The following is a 19555-nucleotide window of genomic DNA, read 5'->3' on the forward strand; positions in this document are numbered from 1 at the left end:
ACACCTTCCTCTGCCCAGAATACCCTCTCCAACCCCCTGCCCAGCTTACTGCCCTCCGTGGAGCTTCCATACTTAACTGGTGGCACCTCCATGTGGGCTCCTTACCTTCTTTCTCCAGGTGAAACCAGGGCTCTGTCCTCGTGGCACCGTCTCTGACTTTCCCTCCATCCAGGGCTTCTCTCTCCTGCCAGTCATAATGGTGATCCTGCTGAGCTTCCTCGTGGCCGAAGGACTCCTGCAGGTCCAAAGGTCCACTTGCCAAGTGAGAAGCATTGATGAGTTTCATGTTTTCTGTCTGTCTCTCTTTCTTACAGACAATACCTAAGGGAAATTCAGTAATTTTTCAAAAACCCCTCTCTCTCTCTCTCTCTCTCTCTCTCTCTCTCTCTCTCACACACACACACACACACACACACACCTGTCTAAATGATTGCTCCAAAATATAGCAAGAGAAGAGCAGCCTAGCTTTACTCATTCCAGTGCCTGGTGAAGGTCACACCAGGAATGCCCACAGGCCTCGGCCCCGCTTTGCTCCCTGTCTGCCCCTCAGATGTGCACTGGGCCCCCTCTACTGTGGTCAGACAGAGCAGCTCCAAGCCCCTCCTGCCCTCTGACTGTCTTGTGTGATCTGGGTTTGCAGGATTTGTCCTACAAGGACCGACACTGGCACGAGGCCTGTTTCCACTGCTCGCGGTGCAAGAGCTCGCTGGTGGACAAGCCTTTTGCCGCCAAGGGGGACCAGCTGCTCTGCACGGACTGCTACTCCCACGAGTACTCGTCCAAGTGCCAGGAATGCAAGAAGACCATTATGCCAGGTCAGAAACTCTCCCTTCTCCCTCCTCATACCACAAATCATGCTTTCCTTTTCTTCCCTTCTACTCGCGGAATCTGTACTCATGTGCTTATTTTGGCAAATATGCATTGTGTCCTCCTGGCTCCAGGCACTGGGCAAATGCAAGGGTGTTTATAGAGTCGTTGAGCAGAGAGGACACCTGGTCCTCTGCCCGTGTGGAGCCTACGTTCTAAACTGACGGACATTACCTTCCAGGTAGACCCAGATTTGACCGCAGCTGAGTCAGATGCCAAGGACAGTGACAAGGTGACTTGTCTGTTGTAGGAGGAGGATAGGACTGTGTCCCTTATTTTTTAAAGGTTAGTTTATTTGTTTCTTTAAAGAGAGATAAATGTTTTATTTTTTTAAAAAAGAATGAACAAAATATAGAGAATTTTCAAATATATAATTTTTAAAAATAAATATTGTTAGATATTATATATAGAAATGAGGGCAAGGAAGTAACCACTGTGAGAAGAGCCAAAGATTCGGACCCTGGATGACTGAGAGAAAGGAACGGACATTGCTGTGGCTGGTTCATCTGCCATCTATAATCAGTGATGTCCTCTGCACCACCCGGGGAGCGTGGCCAGAGGGTAGACTTGTCAGAGTTAGCAAATAAAAAATATAGGACTCCTAGTTAAATATGAATTTCAGCTAATTTTTTAGTATCTGTCCCATTTGGGACCTTTAATCTGGCATCTGTACCAGAGACCCACCTAATACCAGGAGAAAACTCTGTCCAGGGGATGTCATCAGGACGAGTGGCCTCTCGAAGGCAGAAGAAGATGAAGCAATAACTAGGCCCCTGGACCCTGGTCAACGGAGGCAACAGACTGGTTGGGGTACAGACTGCCGTGAGTAAATAGGGGACAGAGGGATGTCACCTAGAACTAGGGTCCTCGTGCTCTGGGGCCTTCTCGCAGGAGGGCCCTGGCAGGGCTACTGTGGACTCAGGCTCAGATTGCCCTGGAAGCCTCACATTACTGGGAAGGTGTCATCCTCAGCACAGCTTCTCCAGTAGGTCAGCAGACTTAGCCTTAGGGAGGTTTAGCATTGCGGGCAGGCATATTAAGAGAATCTAATAGTAATAATGTTGTTAAATAATCTGATAAAGTACGTGTGAAGTTTAAAGAAAAATTGGTCTAAAGAGTAAATGAACCTTGTAATTCTGACTTCAAGTGCAATTGAATAAGTGATTTATGCTTGTGATTTTTAAATTGAAAATGTCTTCACTGATAAACTGTTTTGACATTTAAGATATCTTAGGATCCATCATGTTTATCAATTTAATTTATTTCAACAATTACTTAAGAACTTGAGGTTCAGTTTGTTGGTACAGGTACTTAAAAGGGATATCAAATACATTAAATTTTCAAATGTAGTTTTAAAAGGATTTTGGTTCACTGCCTTAATAAACAGAACCAACCACAAAGGCCCCTTAAAAGTGATTTTTAAAATTCACTCTACTCATGAACTCAATAATAGATGTGTCATATAAACTTCAGTTGAGGGTTTTGAGTTTGTTGCGTCAGCAGATCGAATGCTAATTTTCAAAAACCGAGGCGGCCTGCTGTGTAAGTGTATTTCACACAGTAGCTGGATTCGCACTGACACAGAGAGCATTAAGGCCACGTATAGAGTTAGACTCTCGACTCCGGGGGAAGGCTGATTGCCGAGCTCTGGAGTTTTTGTTTTTGTTTTGGTTTGCTGTGTTTTTTGGTAATGAAGGAATCCTGAAGAGCTCTGAGCAAGAGCCTGACATGCAAGAAGCATTTTAGGAAGATGGATTGGAGGAGAAAGCATAACTTTTGAAAAAGGCAAGGGGATAATTAGGCCTTTAGTAAGATGGTTTCTTGCTGCTACTACATTTCTCTAGTTAATACATCTTAAAAATAACTGCGACATGCTATTATAAGGAACGAAAACCCAGAGTGACGTCCCCACAGCAACGCTGGGAATGTGGAAGAGGAGCCAGGCCTGGAACCGCTGTGGCAGCTCCCAGAGGTGGAAAGTATGGGCAGGAAAATGATGCTACAAAATTATGTTAATGTTGCAGATGTTGGAACCAAGGGGCCCAAATGTGGTGACGGCGGGAATGAAAACAAAAGCCCAGATGATCCGGGGCTGATCCGTGGTCCTGTCCCATGGGGAGTCACATGCAGAGAAACAACAGTCCTGGCACAATAAGAACCACAAGATTAATTGAAAACAAATTAAATCTTTACTAGGTTCTCACAACAGGAGCCCAAGGAAGGTTCCGTTGGTGGCTCATTGTGGACTCCTTTAAACCCTCTTTCCGTCTCCTTTCCAGCTCCCACATTCGCACACTCCCCAGAACGCTCCCCCAGCCTCCAGGCAGGCTCTCTCGCCCTGCTTTCTGTGTCCTCTGGGTTCACCTTCTGGATTTGCTTGTTTCTTTGCTCTTCCTCAGCAGTGCTCTGCCCTTTTGCAAGTAGACTCTGCGGGTCCCTCTGCTTCCCCAGTTCCCCTCCCCTTCACTGCCCTACCTGGAGGACTAGGTCAGGATGGCAGTCTTCCTAGGGAGTTGGGGGAGGCAAAGGAGAAGGCCCCAGGCCCTGGGGTCAAGTCCAGGGACTGGTGGGAGGTGCACAGGTCAACACAGCATCTGCAAAAGTGGCTGCTGAGCCCATGAGGACAGCTAAGTCTGTAAGAAGGGAGTCTGTGGTTTGTTTGGTGACAAGGTATCCTGCAAATGTTAAAGAACAATGCCTCAGCGCGGGTCCTTTGATGAGAACTCAGTTCAAGCTCACCTTACGGAACTGGAAAAGCATTAACAGCTTTAAGCTTAGATGACCTTTAAGATTACCGTTCTCAGTTCACCAGTGAAGAAGGCGGAAGGTTAAATGGCCACCCCAGGCCCCTGTTGGTAGGATTAGGACCCTGCCCAGTGTGCTGCACTGCGGTCTGAGCAGCCTTTGGGCCAGACCAAGAGAAGGGTAGACAGGGTTTTACAGGTGTGCACACAACTAACTTCCGTCCACTTCTGCAACGGTGGTTAATTCTGAAGGGGAAAAACAGAGGACAAGATCGACCTTCGCGGAGTCACACATGCACGCCCTCATTAGTGGGGGGCCAGCAATGTGGGGTCGTGGCCGATGAAACAGCCTCGTGTCCTGCGAGTGCACTGGACGCAGGGTCAGGAGGCCGGTGTCCTCGCTTTGCTCCTCAGTAGCTGCGTAACATGAGCCACTTAGAGCTGTTGGGACTTTGGTCTCCTCCTCATCCCACCCCTTAGCCCTGCCAGTCTGAGTTACTGTAAAGTCAAACAGTCTGGCAAATGTGACAGTATGAAGTCTAGCTCCTCCTCTGCCGCCTACAGGAACACGTGTCCTTTGTGACTCAGCCTGTTCTTCCTCCGACTCCTCCAACACCTCTCAAACTTCGTTCCTGTCTTTGCTGAGTGGTAAGTGGGCCACAGGACATTTGAGCTAGTCTGCTTTTGTTGTTCCCACTGCAGTGTCCATCCTGGCCTCTCTGTCACCTCGGTGTCCCTTCCTTGTACTCTCAGTCCTCAGGGAAAACTTACAGGCTGGCAAAGATTCGTTTCTAGGCTCCTGTTCTGTGGCTCTGACTTCTCATGGTCACTGTCCCTCACTGAACCACCATTTCCCTTTCTGACAATGTTCAGGGGAAGACCCAAGTCTCAGAAGTTTGTCTACAGTGAGTCTTGGAAATTATTTTACAGTTTCAGTGCAGGGGCCATTCAAGTCGTAAACCCTAGCACCAACCATGACATAAAAAAGACATGTTTCCTGGGTGTTTGAATTTCTACCTGTCCTAACCTCTTGTGTTAGTTGGGGTGAGAGAGGGAGAGAGAGAGATTTGTAGTAAGGAATTGGCTCATGAAGCTCAGGGGCCGGTTTGTCTGAAGTCCATGGGGCAGACCTGTGGACTGGACACTCAGTTCAGAGTTGATGCTGCAACCTTGAGTCTGAATCTCCTAGGGCAGCAGTCTAGAAACTGAAGCAAGTTTTCTCTGTTGCAGGCTTGAGAAGAAGTCCCTTCTATTTAGGGAAACCTCAGGCTTTGCTCTTAAGGCCTTCAACTGATCAGACGAGGCCTACTCACATTATGGGGCATCATTTGCTTTACTCAAAGTCTACTGACATCTAAAGTTAATGACATCTATAAAGTACCTTCATAGCAACATCTAGACTGGTATACAACTAAACAACGGGGCCTCGTGGCCTAGACAAGTTGACACAAAATTAACCATCCCACCTTCCATTGTTCATAGTGTTTACTGGGAAGAGAAAAAAAATCCATGATCAGCGAACACATAAAAATTGAACACTAACTGGTCTACAGCCTCTTCTATTGCCCCTCATGTTACAGGTGCCAGAACTGAAGCCAAGAGGGACTGGGGACATAGTGAGCCCCTGGTGGGGTAACTGCCCCCTCCTCTGAGGGCTCCCCATGGAGGGGGGACAGCAGCGAGGGTGGAGGCACACTTACTGAAGGGCGCAGGTAAGGGAAGGTGAGGGTGTCCGCTGCTGGCTTTCCCCACTCAGAGGAAGTCTCACTCACTATTGTCTGTGGGTTCGGAAAACAACGTGGCTGAGCATTTGCTTCAGCCGTTCAACAAACGGCCCAGCAGATGTTTGCTTTGTGCTCGGTGGGCACCCATAACCCAGGGCCCAGCTCCTGGATGCTCTCTCCACGTGAGGACAGTGCCAGGAGTGATGGGGAATAGGAGAAGGGGTAGAGGACACGCGGAAGGGTTTAGACAGGCAGTCCAGGGTGATGCATTTAGGCTTGGATGTGAGTGAGCAGACATAGGGGAGAGTCAGCTAAAGGAACACACACCACGTGCGAGGCATGGAACAGTGAGCGACACTTGCCCTCCAGGAGTGCGTCCTGGGGGAGACTGACCTGGAGCCCACAGGAACCACCAGCTGTTGTTGCTCCGACAAGAGTGGACCAGGGTGTATAGGAAACAAGGCACAGCTGCCCAGAGCAACAGCAATATTCCGAGATCAGGAAGCACAACGTTAAATAACTGGCATTTTAGGTGAAGACAAACAGAAATATTAGGGTAGGATGTGAAATATTCCTAAGATTTTTGAGATTTCCAAGGTATTTCATGATTCTGGCAGGCTGAAGAGGTAGAGGGCTCAGAGCATTTCCTCCTCCACCTGTCAGTGATAGGCATCTCACTGTCACCTAGCATTAGGGGATTTTAGATGGGACATTGGAGAAGCCTAGCTGATACCTGCTATGGTGGAAACACGTGCCTAGAGCAACAGCGTCAGGAAAGGGACCTTTGGGGATGTCACATTTGAGCAGTCTTGAAGGATAAGCTGAATTTCAACGGATGGAGAAGTCAGAAAAGGTCACTTTTGGCAGAGGAAATGGACTGGGCACCCAAGGCAGGGTATCTGGAAAAAGCCTGGTGTATGCAAGAAAGAAAAAAAAAAAGTGGGGAAAAAAAGCAAGCATGAGATCATCGTTAACACTTGCCTCCTTGCTTTGGTTTGACTTTTCAAAGTACTACAACTAAATCAAGGTGAACTGCAGCTCAGAGCAATATTGTTGTAGCCTTTGAATTTAGATAGCTAGTACAACAAGTGGGTGCTAAATGAAAAAAGGTGCCCTCTGGGCCCATGGCCTACAGAAGTCAATTTCTTGACTGTAGTCAGGAAACCAGGATTCTGTCACAAAGCATAGTGCCAGGGTTCCAAATGCTGAGGCCCTGTTTGCAGAGGTTTCTTGGAGATGTACTACACACAGCCTCTGAGCAGGTCAGAATGTCGCTAATCCTTGACAGAGTTTCTGGTTCCTCACTTGCTTATTTGAGTCAGAAGACACTCCTACCATCTGTTGGAGAATTGGTCTGAACAGCAGATTCTGTTGAAGAAGGAACTTTGCTGCCCTCTGCTGGCAATCTTTTACAATAATTTTACAGGCGTAAACGCGCCTCTCAGATGTGCACCCCGCCACACAGACATCCTGGACCAGAAGTGCCCCATGGATTCCCAGTGGGGGACAAGGACAGGACAGTTTCCTGAGCACTGGAATTGATATAAGACTTATTTCAGAAGTTGCCAAGAATGCACTTATATGGCCTTGCTTGGGGTCCTCAGTGAGAATCATAATTGCCCAATATTCATTGACAAAATCCTTGGGCTGCTTGATCAGAGGAAAGGTCAGAGATTAAAAGAGCAAGTGATGATGGGATACATGGGGAAATAAACCTCCGGAGACCACAGTAAATCATTTTAGAATTCATATCAAAATCCGTCCACTAGTTTTATCTGAAATTAAACTGCTTATTATAATTTTCCTCATTTCAGGGTTCATCACCCCACAACTGAATTCCATAGCTTGGAAGGTCACCGTGTGCCCCCCGACATGAGTTCTCTGAGTATTTTATATACTGTATGGAAGGTGGTGCCCAAATGTCTGATCTTGGAAGTACACGAAGCTGAGAAAGTAACCCCAAAATGACATCTAATAAAATAATCTTATGATGAGTCTAGTGCACATTCGAATAACTGCAGTCATGGACATGTCACCACCCTTCCAACCAGCTTTAATACAGCCATTAATCTTGTCATTTTGACTGTATGATGTTTGAACTTGGAGCTGAAGACTAGTTCATAGACACCTGCATTAGGCTGCCCATATTATCTCAGCTTGTTGCCACCCTGGTCCCAAAGCAGGCAGTCCTATTTCCCGCCCAATTCCCCCTCATTGGCTGATCCGAGTTGAAGTCTGACTATGTGCCCATCATTCTACAGTAGCTATCCTTTACATGAGCCCAGGGGTTGGCAAACTTTTTCCATAAAAAGCCAGATAAGTATTTTGGGTTTTGCAGGCCCATACAGTCTGTCACTACTCAATTCTGCTATTGTAGACGATGCAAGTAAGTGAACATGTGTGGCTGTGTTTCAGTAAAACTTCAGCTACAAAACAGGCAGCAGCCCGGATTTGGCCAAGGGTCGCATGTCATATGCTGGCACCTGAGCTTTTCTACTTCTTCATCCATTATGCTCTTCCCCAAACCCTTCCTTACTTCTGCTTCATACCATAGGTGCTCACATATGTATCGGCCTTGAATCAGTTGTTTTTATAAATATATACTTTTTTTTTAAATAAAGTGTGGGGAAAACATCAATCTACAATAACTAAGCATTTGCTGTAAATCAAGCTTGGCAGTAGTGGTGAACCAAAATGCATTTTGCTACTCTAGGACTCCTTAATCTACTTGGACAAGTGATCTAAAATATCAAATAATAACAGTTATTCAAAAGGAAATGGGATGTCATGAGATACAACTAGAAAGTGACTAAATGGGGAGTGCGGTAATGCATGTGGACCTTAGTGACAGCACTTGGCGCAGCCCGTGCGCTCCGAGGTCCATCGCACCTGGGTTTACACGGCCATGGCGTGAAGTCAGTGATGAATCAGCTCCTTGCTGAATCAGGCTTAAGACTCTAGGCTCCTTTATACCCCAACTGTTTCCATCCCACTGGGGAGCAGAGGGGTGTTTTTAACAGTCCCTCTGCCCCAAAAGTCACACTCCATAAGGATGAGTCTGAGCTATGCCAGATTTCTCTTTGTATTTTGCAATGCTGAGAGAGACACCAGTATTGTTTCTGCATGTCATGTCCACAACCACCCTGTTCAGTATCAACAAATAAATACTGAGTATGTACAGATATTGTTCTAGGAGCTGGGTGTGTAGCAGTCAGCCACAAAACAGTCTCTGCTCTCTACAAAACAAATTATTCCCATTTAGAGGTGAGCCTTCGAGAGCTAAAATGACTCACTGTGGTCACAAAACTAGATGGTGGCAGGTTCTCAGCGCAGACTGCTAGGACTCCAAGCCAATCATTTCAACCGCGCTGCTCTGTTCTTGACTCTCATGACAGGTACCCGCAAGATGGAGTATAAGGGCAGCAGCTGGCACGAGACCTGCTTCGTCTGCCACCACTGCCAACAGCCGATTGGAACCAAGAGCTTCATCCCTAAGGATGAACAGAACTTCTGTGTGCCCTGCTATGAGAAACAGTATGCCCTGCCATGTGTTCAGTGTAAAAAGGTATCCGTTGTCCCTTGGTCTTTGCACAGTCTGGGAAGTTTGGCTGTATGGTCCTTGCAAGCTCCCCCTTTCCAGACGATATTACAGGGGTAACAACACATGAATGGCATGAAAGTTCTGCCTGTCTTACCGCCTTTTCCATAGTTCTGATGTGCTTCTGCACGTTTGGTCCATTGGTCCTTTGAAAGCCCTCCTTTCAAAGACATAAGTACTATTGTGAACTGAGATAAAAATCCTTTATCGCTTTCTTTCTGGAACATTTCTAAATAATTGCTTTGTTATGACTTGATGTTAAAGAGAAGGAGAACTTATCCCAAAGCTGTCTTTGTTACACTGCTGTCCTAAACAAGAAGCCAACTGCTACACTTAGTGAGAGGGAGGGAGGGAGGAGAAAAGTAAGGGGGGGAAAGGTCTGCCTCACAAGTAGAGGGCAGACCATTAACTACCCTTATCCAGTCAACTCTGTGCTGTGTCTGCCGCAGCTCTGTTAGGTTAGAGAAAGAACAGGAATCCCACACCTGTAGGAAGCCATCTCACTCCCACCTGCCCTGTCACCCTTCTGTGACCTTCAAAGTATAGCTTGGTTTGCTGCAGTGTGTCCTCTTACTCCACACACACACACACACACACACGTCTCAACACTGTCATGCACACACACACACACACTCACACACACACACAGGTCTCAACACTGTCATGCCTGTGCCAGCCTTTGAGTGGCACCTTTCCACCACCAGCTTTGCTCCAGGCAGTGTCCATTGTAGAAAACTCAGTGCAGACTCTTTGGCTCCTGTCCTTTTTTTTTTTTAAGCTGAGCCATCCTGCCACCTGTTGGCAGCTCAGCGGCAGCTCAGATCGGGCCGGGCATCGAACCACTGTTGCTCAGAGCTCACGCTCTTGAGCCAGCTCTTAACCAACTGAGCCACTTGGCTGGCCCTGGCTCCTGTCCCTTTTATGGACTGCACCATTTCATCAGTAGGGGCCCTGCCCAGTCTCCAGTCTGTGGGGACACAGCCCCACTGCTGTGCCCTGTCCAGGGTGAGCCTTGGCTAGAATGCCCCACCTGGCCTGAACCTTTTTAAAGAGTAGAATATTACTCATTTTCTTCCGCCTCTCTCTCCAGTGTCCTTCTGTCTCATTTCCATTTTTTTCCTAACCATTTTAAATTCCTTGTGTCCCTGTTTCCCTTCTTATGATTATGCTGTTTGTCTATTATTTACCCTTTCATCCTTAGATGGAACTCTCATTCCTGTGTTTATATTAGGAATCCTCTTCTTCGATTACTCCTCTTTTGTTTTGTTTTGCTTTCCTCATCAAGATCCACGGGAAGTTCATGTTTGTTGCTCTTTTCTTCCTCTATCTTCTTCCCCACCTTATCATCTTATTCAGTTGGGGAAATGCAGGCACTCCTCCTGGGCTGGATGCCTTTGAGTGTTTGCTTATCTGTACACGTGACAGCATTCATGCCGGAAGCATCCATTCCTCCCACCATGATGGGCACTCTGGGGCACCAGGGTCGGGTGCACAAGGTGGCACAGCCTGGTGGATATATACTCTGATGTCAAGTATTCGAGTACTTGTCGACAAGTGTGCTTTGGAGGAGAACAGAGTCGTAACAGAGTGTACACCAGGAGTACCTGAACCAATGGGGGGAGTGGGGTGGTGTTTAGGGAACGTTCTCTAAGAAAGCAACACCTCTGCTGAGACATCAGAGTTAGCTGGGGGACGTGAGGTGAGAGTCGAGATGAGGGCAGTACCCAGCAAAGGAAGCATCTCACGTGTACACGCCTGCTGTAGCCTGTAGATACCTTGCAACCCAACATATTTTGCATCAGTTCTATTCCTGGGGGGAACATTTATAGGAAGATTATGAATGGTTTACAGTTTAATGAAAAGAATACAAGATAAGAAGTCCTGAACTCTAACTCCTAAACTCTAGTTGTCATGAACTGCTGATGTGAGGTATTGCAACATGGTCTTCCAATGCCGTCCTTCTGTCAGGCTGAGACCTACCCGGCCTCCTCTCATACCATATTCAGCTCTATCCTTCATCCATTTTCTAAGTGAATATGAGAAGCAAAAATATGCAAAGGAAAACAATAGATAAAGATGAGGTATTGGTGACCAGTTATGGTACATCTGGCTTCTCACAAATGTTGAAAAGAGTGTGAGACAGGGCGAGAAGAAAAGCTGTGGCCTTCTTTTTCCCCAGCCCCCACGATGCCTGTGCTCTCCCTACAGTGTCAGTAGGCACCAACCCCACAGCATCTAACCTCTTCCACAGTAATGACTATGCAGAGTTGTAAGTGGTGTTTGAGAGGCTACCACCCGAGGCACAGAGATCTTTGGCTTGCCCACAGGCACAGGGCTGTAAGGAGGCTTAGGATTCGAACCTGAGTCTCCTGGGTGCCGACTGTGGTCTTCACCCTCCCTGCACAGTGAGGAAGCAGTGCAGCCCCGTGACACCTGCGCCTGTCTCATAGAGTCCCAGCACCCCTCTGAGGGGTTGAGGGCAGACACCCTAGTACCGATGTCACAAGCGGGAAAGCCAGGGTCTACAACAATGGAAGGCTCATGAAGGGGTGACTATGAAGTCAGCAAAGCAGTTTCTCGGTGACTTTTTACTAAAACTGAACGTTTTCTCTGTGAGGATCTTGCATCCTCTAATGGTAACAGCTGAGACTGAGGAAGTGTGGTCAGGACAGAGGTCTCGCTTCTCTGAACCTGACCCTGCTCTCTTGCCTCCTCCAGCCCATCACCACCGGGGGCGTCACTTACCGGGAGCAGCCCTGGCACCGGGAGTGCTTTGTGTGCACGGCCTGCAAGAAGCCGCTGTCTGGGCAGCGCTTCACATCCCGGGACGAGTTTGCCTACTGCCTGAGCTGCTTCTGCGACTTGTACGCCAAGAAGTGTGCTGGGTGCACCAACCCCATCAGCGGTGAGTGCCAGGGGTCCCCGCCCGGAGTGCATAGCCACATGAAGGTGGAACAAGGAATAAGATCCTAGCATGCGAATGTGTGTATATAGGCAGACCTTGAGATCCTGCCGGTTCAGTCCAGACCACCGCAGTAAAGCAAGTACCGCGATAAAGCAAGTTGTACTCTTTTTGCTGGCAGAGGATCTTGCCTTCGATTTGTGAAAAACACAATATCTGTAAAGTGCAATAAAGCAAATCGTAGTACAGCGAGGTCTGCCTATGTACCTAGACCCTCCAGGTCTCAGGGAAGTCCTAAAGAGCCGACTTTCTGCCTCACTGCTTTCCTCTCCTTGTTACACTGGACACCTCAGCAGGTAATGACTCCCTGTGCAGCTCACCTGATCACTGAAAACTATGAATGGCCAGCTCTCAAGAGGTTTATTATTTCTGCTTTTGGTTGGATTCTCTCTAAAACTGCAGTCTGTGTGCACCTGACATCCATAGAAGCACAAAGTAACCGGTGTTTTCAGGCTTAGCAGTTACACTGGGTTCCTGAGGTGCTCCATAGCACCTTGGAGAGACTTCTCCCCCACAAGGCCATGGCTGTTTGAGGGCAGAGGGCAATGTTCTGCTTAGTTCTTTCATATCCCCAGAAGGGCTGGGCAAAATGAGAACCCCAAATCTGGTTGGCTGGCAGACCAGATAATGGACTCAGCTATTACACAAGCCGAGAAATTCAGTGTGGGGAACAGATGGCTGCTCAGACTAAAGTCCTGTAAATGTCTACCATGTATTGTCACACAAACCAGTGCATGGGCGGGGAGGGAAGGGTGTGAGATTCTACAATGCACATAAGTTCCTTGTGACAGTCAGGTGGTCCCTAGCAAGGGCTGATGACAGATACATGCCATATAAACACAGGGCCTGGCCAAATAGTGTTCCTAAGTAGCTTCCCAGTATAATTACACAAACATGTTTACAGCCCGCTGTGCTTGTCCCTGACTTTCTTTTTCCTCCGGTCTAGAACTGAGGTCACCTAACTTCAGCTAATTCACCTGATGTAGAAGTCCCAGGTCACTAAAATAATTCTCTCCTGTGTAATCCAGAGCTCATATTTCCATATGAAATTAAAATACAAAGAAAAAAAGCATAGCGTTCAGATTGTTCTATGTTAAGTCACCCAATTACAGTCGTTTACATACCAGATTTCCTTTGCCAGCATTTAGAGGGAGAAATGCAGTCTTTTGCCCTAACATATTAATAATCTTCAATGCTGTTTTCACAGTAACTTCTGTAAAGTAAATGTTCATAAAATTAAGCTTTATGAAGCAATGCAATCTATTGTACATAAAAGCACTTTCAAATGCAAAGTATCAGGTATGTGGGTTAATTGTAATTATTACAATTATAGCACTGAAAAAAAAAAGCACTAGAAAAACAAAATAGAAAAGGTAATTCTCTGAAATACAGAGACTAATATTCCAGAACCTACAGAGGAAATTTTGAAAATGCAGCTAAAATGTACTTTTAACTAGGTTCCCAAATAATTGTGCAAGATTGGGAGTTCAGACTAAATTTCTAATAAATTCTTACTTAGTATTTTTTTCTCGAATAAAATTTAAATGATTTTTATAAATAAATTGGAGTTATTTTCTAATGTTTTATTGCAGTAATTCACACATAGGCAGCTGATCCTCACTAAGACTCCATATTTGTCAGTTTGCCTACTCACTAACATTTATTCGTGACTCCAAAATCAATACTAGCACTTTCATGTCATTCTCAGACATGCACAGAGTGGCGAAAATTTTGAGTCGTCTGACGTATACTTTTCCGAGTTGTGGCAAAACAAGGGCGACATTCTGTCTTCTTGTTTCAACTAATATTGCAAACAAGGGTCCTTCTCATGGTCTGTTTGTGCCCCCACACACATTTTTTTTGGCATTTTTGTGCTTTTTGTTGGCATTTTTGCTATTTAAAATGGCCCCCAAGGAGAGTGTTGATGTGCTGTGTGTTTCTGAGCCCAGGACAGCTGGGAGGTGCCTTGTGTGTGTGACATAAGCTTCCTTCAGGCTTGAGAGATGGTGCTGTTGGCCAGAAGTTCAATGTCAATGAGTCAACAATTCATATTAAATAAGGTGTCTCTAAACAGAAATAGACATAAAACAAGGTTATATATTGATTGGTTGATGAAAATGTGACCAGCGGCTCACAGGACCCTAACCCTGCATTTCTCTTAGAAGCAGGGGTTCCGTATGTGCTAATTCAGTGTTCACAGTGACTTTATAGGATATAACTATCTCAAACAGTGAGAATTTACTCTATACACATCTTGCCCTTAGGAGAATTCGTCCCCCTGGGGCTGTCTTTGGCTCTCATGTCCATCACTTGCCCCTTTGCTGGTATTTCAAGGAAACAGTGGAGGCCTCCCACCTGAGTCAGCTGCCCAGCACAGCTCCCATCACTGGCATCCTTCTTCTTCATCCTATCCCTGCCAGTGCTCCTCCTTGACCCAGGTCAATGATGTAGCAGGACTTAGCAGAGGAGGGAGAAAGAAGAAACACAGAATGGTAGAAATCATGGGGCTTCCTAGCTGCTTCCTGGCTTTCAGTTAACTCACAGGGCTGGAAAGAAAAACAACTATAGGCAGACCTCGGATATACTGCAGGTTCAGTCCAGACCACCGCAATCTTTTTGCTGGTAGAGGGTCTTGCCTTCGATTTGTAAAAATATGCAACATCTGTGAAGAGCAATAAAGCCAATCGCAATAAAATGAGGTCTGCCAGGATCTTCCAACTGTCCTGCAGCCCCAGCCCCCACATCAAGTTGAAGTGTTGCCCAAACCACTGGTTTTCAAACTTGGCTACACATTCAAAACACCCAGAGAGCTTTAAAAATTACTACTGCCAGAGTCATGATTTCATTGGCTGTGCCTCAGTATTAGAATTTTTAAAAGCTCCCCAGATGATTCAAATGTGCAGAAGAGTTGGACGGCCACTGGCCTGTCACTGGTTTGGTTCTGCCTCAGGGCTGGGGCCTATGACCTGTAGATTTCCATAGCCCTCATGAGTCTAGGATTAGAGGCAATCAATATTTTAGTAACATTGTTTATTCAGTGTAACTCTTCTTGTAAAGCTTTTATTTAAAAAAAGAGCTGGGACCGGCCAAGTGGCTCAGTTGGCCTTGCTCAAGAGTGCAAGCTCTGAGCAACAGCGGTTCAAGTCCCACCCAAGCTGAGCTGCCGCTGAGCTGCCAACAGGTGGCAGGATGGCTCAGCTAAAAAAAAAGAGTTGAAAAGCTTTGCTGGTGTAGCAGAGGAAGTGTGGTATTAGAAAGACAAGAACTTACATTACAGGACAAGTTCAAGTCCCAGCCCTGTCACTAACTAGCTGAGGGGGATTAGCTCTAAGGCCTAAGTTCTCCAGCATGCAAAAAGATTTGATGCCCAATGTCAGCCTTGCCAGTTACATCACAAAAAGGAACTAACTCTTCGATGTGTTACAGACTTCGCATGCCAGTCTGAGACCTCAAACTATTATAAATAGTCAGTGTGGTTACTTTGTTCTTAATATAGTAGATGGAGCCATTATTTCTTGAAAGGACTTTTTACAATTGGAATTCATGATCCAAGTTTCATAGAAATCAATCACAATGGTAAGATAACCCCATGTATTTGATGCAACTTAATTTCAGAGGGCTTGGTGGCAGTACACGTTAACTGTATTGTAACAGGCAGCCAATGTGCTTTCAACATTTGATAAAAATTAGTCATCAAACAAGAGTTAAGCAGCTGAACTGAATGCGTTCTTACTTTTCTTGTGTACAATGTAAGCTGGTTTTCTCTATTGCCCATACATCTTCCTAAGCTGCTCTCACCTATCTTAGCAGCCCCATCTTCCAGCAGTCTCACCAAACCTCTAACTCTTACCTGACTCTTACCACTCAAGTTCGTGCTTGTCCGCCCTTTGGTAAAAACCACAAAAATGGGAAACCCACCCATGGTCATTCTCCAAGTGTCTCCAAGTTCTATAGCGTGTCTCATGATATTCCCTCTGCAAAAATGTACATCTGTCCCTTCCCCACTGACATATCACCTCTTTTGTGAGGCCTTTCTTGGCCATTCCAGAGAAAATTAACATTTTCCTCTTCAACGCTCCCTTTGGCACTTCATTCATTAAATCACGAAATGGTGCCAGACATGAGCCATTCAGGGAAGGAATAAGTGACATCAGCTCCCAGTTTCATGGAGTTTCATGCTGGTGGGAAAACCAAATGCACACAACAGGCACTTTATAATTATAGTATTTATCATATAGTTTTGGAGCCAATTTATATATCTGTTTCTTCTGATATGTATGAGCTCCTCAAGGCCGTGCACAGTATCTGACTTATATATGGACCCCGGCCCCCAGAAATTCATACTATCCATACTTCACAATCTAAATTTGGAAATGGATCAAACCAGAATTCCTTTTTCAGTCCCAGTCACTGATTATGACTAGCAATATTCCCTTTTTCTCTTCATCCAGTGTTATTTTTTCTCTATTAACAGGACTTGGTGGCACAAAGTACATCTCCTTTGAGGAACGGCAGTGGCATAATGACTGCTTTAACTGCAAGAAGTGTTCCCTCTCACTGGTGGGCCGTGGCTTCCTCACAGAAAGGGGTGACATCCTGTGCCCTGACTGCGGGAAAGACATCTGAAGTCAACACGAATTGCTGCTTGCGAAACACACAGATTTATATATTTTCTTTCTCAACCAGGCAATATTGGGTCCTGGTTTCCACCAGCCACACCGAGACTTTCCTTTTGTGCTTCTCAGTGATATTCACGTTTGTTTAAACACTTTAATTCTTTGTACTAGTTCAATCCCAGGGAAGAAGAAAACCCTTATGTAAACCTTAGGTGGGAAGGTGGTTTTGAATTTTTGGAATCAAACAAGGCAAATCCAAGTGTAAAAATCCTTTTGAATATCTTTATAAATGTATCTTTCTTTCACTGCATATTTAATTTTTAAGTGCAATGAACATGTCACAAACTTGAAAGTTTTTCAACTACATAAGGTATGAAGAGCTGGTATTTACGACTGTGTAACTTCCTGTCATGTAAGGCCTAAAGCAAGAATATATGGCTTACAATAAAGTTATCCAGAACAAAATCTTTTGTCAATCACAGTGTGTGGAATAATGATTAAACATTAAGGTCTAAGTATAAATGACACTTTATTGCAGGTTCCACTCTTCACCGTGTGAAGTTCAAGTTCTGATGAGATGGGTGAGTTCACTGAAATGGCATCACGCCTTTTATTTAAAACACAGCCCTCAGCCAGCACGACAACCTCTCCTTACTACCTTCTCTTCACTCCCCTTTCCAAGACTTTCTCTTGGAATCCAATACTCTGCGTCTGATGAAAAACACACTCTCCAGAACCAGCTAATTATAATGAAGGCAGTCTGGGGGTCACTTTTCTTGACAGAGTTCGATGCTTTCCCACTGTCATGGGTCCCTAGCTTACAATGACCTGCCTTCTCTTCCATAAAGTAAAGGACTGAAAAAGGACACAGCACCTTGAGGCCAGAGATGACATCTTGTTTATGTATATATTCCCAACATCTGAGCAAGTCAGGGCACAGTGGAAACCTTCAGTGAGTGTTTCTGAAAGGATAAGACAGTAAAAATATAGAGAGACACTGCTGTCAAGTTAATACTCTCAACTCCTAGTTTTGCAGGACTCTGGAAAACCATCTTGGAAAGCAGACTATCCAATTGGAGAGCACCGAGCCAATCTGAGACAGGACATTGCATATTTCTCTTCAGAATGGCAACAACAATGACCTCTTTCATTTTCTAAGACAATGCAATATGATAAAATGATATGTTGTTCCTGGTGGGAATCAAGTCCCATCTATGCTGAACATACATCGTTTTTTTAATCCCAGTGCTAGTCACTGTGAGAAATGTTTGATAATGTCTGAGACAGATCTTCCAGATTTACAGTTAGCTTGACAATTTGCCTAAAAATAATAACTCCACTCCTTATTAGTTGTTTTGCCATCTTCTACTTCATAACATAAAAGTAAAAGCATCTTTCAAATGTTTTTAAAAATAAAAATAGCAAAATCCTCCCCTCCAAAAAAGAAAAAGCTTTCCAGATTTCATTGGGGAACATCTTACTTGTTCCTCATTAAAACCACAGATATACTAGATATATCCATGCTTAAATTGCCCAACTTCAATTAATGGTGAGGGGGTTCCCGTGCTAGTAAATAGCTCCTATGGAACTAATCCTCCCTCAAATGACAACCATTCTGGACAAAATAATTTCTAAAACTTTGAAAACACTGGAGCATGACCCAAACAGGAAGACTGGAGGGGAGTGGACACTTGGGGAATGCCCATGGGTGGGTCTCCCATTTGCGTGGCTTTTACCAAAGGGCAGGCCTCAATAGAGTAGCTAAAACTCTGTTAGAAAACTTCAGTCTTACCGGCTTGAAAAACCAGAGGCCTAAAGTCTCTAAAAGCATAAGCAAATGGAGGAACATTTATTCAGGAAAATTGCATGTTAATAAGAACAGCAAAAGTCTGTGGCATTAGAGCCACAGCTTAATCCCTTCCCACCCCCACTCCCGTTTCCTGTGACAGAAGCTCTACACGGGGGATGTACTCTGGGTGAGTACAGTCAAGAAGGTAAGGGCTCCCCCTAGTCTACTGCTCTGCCCCAGGAGTGACGGGCTGAGAATCCTGGGGTTCCGATTGGCCCTGACCCAGCCTGCTCCTAGGGTAGGGGTTGGCAAACTTTTGAGACGGAAGAGACAATCCTGTCCCTCATGACAATTTAAAAATTATTCAAGAGCCATAAATATATTTTTACATAATCACCATTATTTTAATAATATCCTTTAAAAATTTCATAAATGAAACTATGATAGTTTTTTTTTTCAATTTTACTTCAGAGCCACATGTACATACCCAAAAAGCTGCATGTGGCTCGCGACCTGCAGTTTGCTGACCCATCTTAGGGTGAAGGATCCACACTGGGAGGGGAAACTGATACGAGGGGCTACAAGTCCTTCCCTCTGAGCACCTACTTGTAAAGGAGGGGTGTTACTCCAGAAGCAGCACACTGTCCAGCCCCCAGGGGAGAGGCAGGCTTTGAACAGCCACACCCATTCATTTACACATGGTGTGGCCCACAAGGCCTAAAATTTGTACTATCTGGGCCTTTACAGAAAGTTTGCCAACACTTGCTCTTCATCTTGATCTGGGTAGTGGTTACATATTTATAGATGGATGGGTGGATGCATGGATGGATGGATGCATGGATGGATACACAGATGATAGATAATAGACGATAGATGATAGATAGATAGATAGATAGATAAATGATAGATAGATGATTTATAGACAGATGATAGATAGATAGACAAGGATTGATTCACTGAGCTGTATGAAACTTTCACTTTACAACATCGTATGATATCTTCATTTAAAATATGTACGTTATATTTTTTAGTTTCCTATACTGGACAGTTATTTTAAACCTTGTCTGTTTTTTTTTTAACCATGTCAAGCAAACTCGCTTGATCTTTACCTCAATATCCTAATACATGAAAGCTCTGGGGGTCAGTCTCTAGCATCTGATGTTTTTGTGGCATCTCACACTTGGTCCATTGTTTCCTTGCATGCTTGGGTACTGCTGACTTGTGCTAGTCACTGCCTTCACAAAATGATCTGCAG

The 19555-nt window shown here is 45.3% G+C and overlaps 1 protein-coding gene across 4 annotated transcripts in view; it reads left to right on the plus strand.

Annotated features, from left to right (window-relative positions):
• The window catches only part of FHL2 (four and a half LIM domains 2), a 72804-nt gene extending 55817 nt beyond the window's left edge, over positions 1 to 16987 (plus strand). For 2 of the 4 annotated variants that reach the window (XM_019634414.1, XM_019634416.1), the window contains exons 3-7: positions 119 to 262; positions 641 to 815; positions 8731 to 8900; positions 11652 to 11838; positions 16370 to 16987. In XM_019634414.1, the coding sequence (XP_019489959.1) occupies positions 119 to 262; positions 641 to 815; positions 8731 to 8900; positions 11652 to 11838; positions 16370 to 16521 (828 nt within the window). In that variant the 3' untranslated portion in view covers positions 16522 to 16987. The remainder of the gene's footprint in view (positions 1 to 118; positions 263 to 640; positions 816 to 8730; positions 8901 to 11651; positions 11839 to 16369) is intronic. The other 2 variants (XM_019634415.1, XM_019634417.1) reach the window with 1 other exon arrangement.
• Positions 16988 to 19555: the final 2568 nt, after the last annotated feature.

This window comes from Hipposideros armiger, unplaced genomic scaffold, assembly GCF_001890085.2.
Source record: "Hipposideros armiger isolate ML-2016 unplaced genomic scaffold, ASM189008v1 scaffold_1643, whole genome shotgun sequence".
Classification (NCBI taxonomy): domain Eukaryota; kingdom Metazoa; phylum Chordata; class Mammalia; order Chiroptera; family Hipposideridae; genus Hipposideros; species Hipposideros armiger.